This window comes from Chenopodium album, chromosome 6 (genome assembly GCF_948465745.1).
Source record: "Chenopodium album chromosome 6, dcCheAlbu1.1, whole genome shotgun sequence".
NCBI classification, from domain to species: domain Eukaryota; kingdom Viridiplantae; phylum Streptophyta; class Magnoliopsida; order Caryophyllales; family Amaranthaceae; genus Chenopodium; species Chenopodium album.
This window is the reverse complement of record NC_137839.1, coordinates 1,516,672-1,520,949: the sequence shown is the minus strand read 5'-3', so window position 1 is coordinate 1,520,949 and position 4,278 is coordinate 1,516,672. Positions and strand designations below refer to the sequence as shown.

Genomic DNA, 4,278 nt, shown 5'->3' with positions numbered 1-4,278 from the left:
TCTGTTCACATTTACTTAATTTCAGTTTAGTTCAGCTCCTAATTTCCTTCTCTCATAAAGTATTCTTCTCAATTTAGTTTAGTTCAGCTCCAATCGGTTCAGTTCAGCTCAATTCAGTAAATATGAACAGACCCTTAATGTACGCTCGTTATACACAAGACTTCTTGATCAAATATACCAAAAACGCAAAAGATAGACAAAGAATCAAAATATCGTATCGTTAATTTAAATTTTCGACTCCGATATTCCCGGATATGAAGTAGGCATGTGAAATCAACACCTTATTTAATTAGCACCCTGAAAATATTTTTATTTTTATTTTTGCAAAAAAAAATGAATGCCATGTAGATAAGACTTTATGATTAAAAAACGTAAAAAGGGTATCATACGCAGACAAATAAATCACAGTAAGCGCATCCTAAGCAAGGACGATTCCAGCTCGGATTTGTTCTATTTTATTATTAAAATAATATTTTTAGTGTTACTATTAGTACTCCCTCAACTCTTTATTTCACTCGTTAGTTTCATTTCTTCTCATTCTACACTCTATCAACTACTTAACCACATACCCAACTTCTTCATCATATCATACAAAAACATAAATAAATAAAACTTCTTTCATTCAAACATAATACTACTTCTAAACAATTGTTCATACTACAATGGATCCATGTCCATTTGCAAGGTTGATAATCGAGTCGTTAGCACTCCAGCTCCCGATGGGGGCGAGATCATCATCGGGAGCTGGAGTCCATCCTAGTACGACTCCATGTTTTTGTAAGATCACATTGAAGGGGTTTGCTTCGCAAACTGCCCTTCTTCCCCTTTCCTCCAACGGAGAACTGGGACATCCCAGTTCTTCGTTGGAGTCTGCCACAAGCGCCCCAGGGTTTCATCTAGACCCTGCGGCGCTTAGGCGTATGTCAGGTAGGCCTGTTTCGCTCCGAGTATCTGTGTACTCGGGGCGAATGGGCCAGACCTGTGGAATGAGCACTGGTAAGCTCTTAGGTAAGGTTAACCTATGTGTTGACCTTAAGGGGGCCGAGGCGAAACCCATTGTCTTCCAATCCGGTTGGATGAGGCTTGGAAATGAGAAAAGAGGTGAGAAAAACAAAGGAGTTGATCATCATGCTAAGCTACATTTGATAGTCCGGTCTGAACCGGACCCTCGGTTTGTTTTTCAATTTGGTGGTGAACCGGAGTGTAGCCCGGTTGTATTTCAGATCCAAGGAAACATCAGCCAACCGGTTTTTAGCTGCAAATTTAGTGCAGACCGAAACTCCCGCTCTCGGTAAGCCTTAATTCCTCTTTCTCTCTTATACAATGCACTTTAGCATCTTATTACGACATTTGCTAACATGCACTTTTTTTGAGAGATCGCTAACATGCACTTCATTGTATTATTTCAAAAATAATTCACTTGATGAGTCGGACCATGTTATAACTTTGTATTCCCTCCATTGTTGTAGAATTACTCTAGTTACTCCGTACAAAATTTTGTGTTTTTTTATTGAGTTATAAACGAGGTCATTTTAACGAGTCAGAAGGGTAACACCTGCGTAGTTTAGTGTAAGATAAGGCGTCACACTAACGTGTGTATTTTAAATTAGATAAGATTATTGAGTTGTTACAAAATGTGGGGTCGAAAAGGGAAGGTGGGTGGGCCATAATAATTTGTTTTTGTGTACATTAGTTTGGTTGGTTGTTTGGATTAAAGTGGGGTTAAATGTTTGATTTGAAAAACAATAGGCATGTGGATGTGGGTAGTCTCATCATATAATTGTGGTACCATTTGCTAAATCCAGCTGTGTACCACCTTATCTTCCCGGCAAAATTTTTTGAGTATACCATTTAGTACATTCATATTAGTCCTTTTGATCAAAAATAAATATGTGGATTACATATTCTTGGTCCAATGTCATTTTATTTGTCCCTTTTCTTAGCTTAGTGCTTTTTTGCTGTCAAATTTATTAGTTCTCAAGTCAAATTATATATAAATGGCCAGCTAGTAGCTAATAAGTGTATATACTTCTTGGTTAGGTCATGCAATTAGGGGAATTTTGCCTAAAATTAGGTTTAAAAACCATCTTCATAATATTATATGTCTATTGAAAATTTAAACTCGACTATATTATCTTTCTTTTTATTGCTTTTCTGAAGTTTAGGTTCAAAACTCATTTTCATTTGATATTGAATATAAGAGTAGATTCTGACCACCGACCCAAAGATTTCACATAGATAGTTCTTGATTAGAATCTTTGTAGCATCACATGTCAAGCAGCGGCCGCTAATATAATTATTTAACAAATTACAGATTAGTGCTTGATTATGTTTCTTATTTAGCACTAAAAGTTTAACCTTCTAAGCCAAGTTCAACAATCAGAATCTTTGTAAATATCACATGTGAAATTGGTGCTAAATCTGCAAATCCATGCTTAAAGTTGATGTTTCACTTTGTTTCTTGTACATCACTAAAAGCAGCTAGCTCAGCCTGTAAGTTTGTCAGATGATGAACTACATCTTAATTAATTAGATGCTAATGTAACATAATTACATACTAAGAACGTACGTGTCCATGATCTGGACGTAGTTAATGCAGTAATGCTCGTATTAACTACGTAATTAGCAACTAGGAGTATGAATTAATTTACTAGCAAGTTGTGATATATATACAGTATGTTGCACTAATCAAAAGATTACTCAGATACCCCTTTAATGGTGATTTGCATTAAGTATTTAGGCAACTAACCACATTGCTGACGAGGATTAGATTCCCTAAACGTCGTGTTTAGTACTTAATTAGTAAAATAATTAAGCCGAGACTACGATTAATTAGGAACCAGGCTGGTCAAAATAAAGGATCATTAAAGCCTTCTGTGTGATATGCTACAATTAACACAACTACTTTCCCATGTGCTTAGATATTGTGCTTGATTCAATAATTCTCTAATGTTCTGATTTTGTTCTACTGTATAATAACCACAATTTGTTCTTATTATAAGCATGCAAATTGTCTCTAATTAAGATGCAAACCAATATTCAGTGAACTGATTTTAATCACTAGTTAATTAAGATCTGATCTTTAACTTGGTCGTAAGTAAAATTTGGACTATTAGGTTGATAATAAAATAATAACTTGGACATGTATGTTATTGTTAACATTTGATTTAAGTTGCTTTATTAATTGTCATTGTAACGAACCATGTAACTGACCAAGGGACTTTTTTGTGTATGATTTTGCAGCTCACTTCCAGCAAACTTTGCCATAAGCAATAACAATAGCAATAAGAAATGGATGGTGAGATCTTTGTCTGGAGAGAAGGATAAGCCAGTGAGGGAGCGAAAGGGGTGGATGATAATGATCTACGATCTCTCTGGATCCCCGGTTGCAGCAGCATCAGTCATCACCCCTTTTGTCCCATCTCCAGGATCTGACCGAGTCTCTCGGTCAAACCCTGGTGCTTGGCTCATCCTCCGACCCCACGGCTCCCATGTTAGTAGCTGGAAGCCATGGGGCCGGCTTGAGGTATGGCGTGAGAGAGGCCCAGTCGATGGGCTAGGGTACAAGTTCGAGTTGGTCACTGAGAACGGACCAACTCGAACTGGCATTCCCATCGCCGAGGCCACAATGAGCATCAAGAAGGGGGGACAGTTTTGCATTGATAAGCGCGATTCCAACTTAGGAGAGGGAGTTATGAGGTCACCAGTTCGAGGATTCGTAATGGGGTCCACGGTCGAAGGGGAGGGTAAAGTAAGCAAGCCATTGGTCCAGGTTGGCATGCAGCATGTCACATGCATGGCAGATGCTGCACTATTTGTAGCACTTTCAGCTGCCATTGATCTTAGCATGGATGCTTGTAGACTATTCTCTCAAAAACTAAGGAAGGAACTTTGTCACGACGATAATCAACACGACATAATCTTGTAGGATTATCATAACTCGTACAAGATCGACTATTCCTTCTCCATCACCTCCGCAGTGACAACCAATATAATTAAAAAACACCAGATCCACGTCGTAAATTATTGGTTTGAGCATATGATTTTTCGTTGTGAGGCTTAAATTAATATTTGTTCATTTTGATTCTTTGGTTGTGTTTTTGTTCTACAATATCGGCGGATTTGGAAGAATTGAGGGTTGCTGATGGAGGAAATATTTTCTCTAATTGATCACAGGTGGTGGTTAATTATATATGTAATCTAATCAACAAAACTTGTACAGAGAACAAGGATCAAATGAAGTTTTTTGTTCATATAAGAAGTTTTGTATTCTTTTAA

The 4,278-nt window shown here is 37.4% G+C and overlaps 1 protein-coding gene across 1 annotated transcript; it reads left to right on the top strand.

The window, feature by feature from the left end:
* The first annotated feature begins 499 nt into the window (after window positions 1–499).
* LOC145635524 (uncharacterized) lies at window positions 500–4,278 on the top strand. Its single transcript, XM_081686823.1, has 2 exons — window positions 500–1,291; window positions 3,244–4,278. The coding sequence occupies exons 1-2, from the start codon at window positions 663–665 to the stop codon at window positions 3,926–3,928; spliced, it is 1,314 nt and encodes a 437-aa protein (XP_081542949.1). The 5' UTR covers window positions 500–662; the 3' UTR covers window positions 3,929–4,278.

What these genes read in the sequence shown, in the direction of transcription:
- LOC145635524 (XM_081686823.1), top strand. Translation starts at nt 663, where the DNA reads ATGGATCCATGTCCATTTGCAAGGTTGATAATCGAGTCGTTAGCACTC. An exon ending in GACCGAAACTCCCGCTCTCG is followed by an intron (nt 1,292 to 3,243) that starts GTAAGCCTTAAT and finishes ATGATTTTGCAG; the next exon opens with CTCACTTCCAGCAAACTTTG.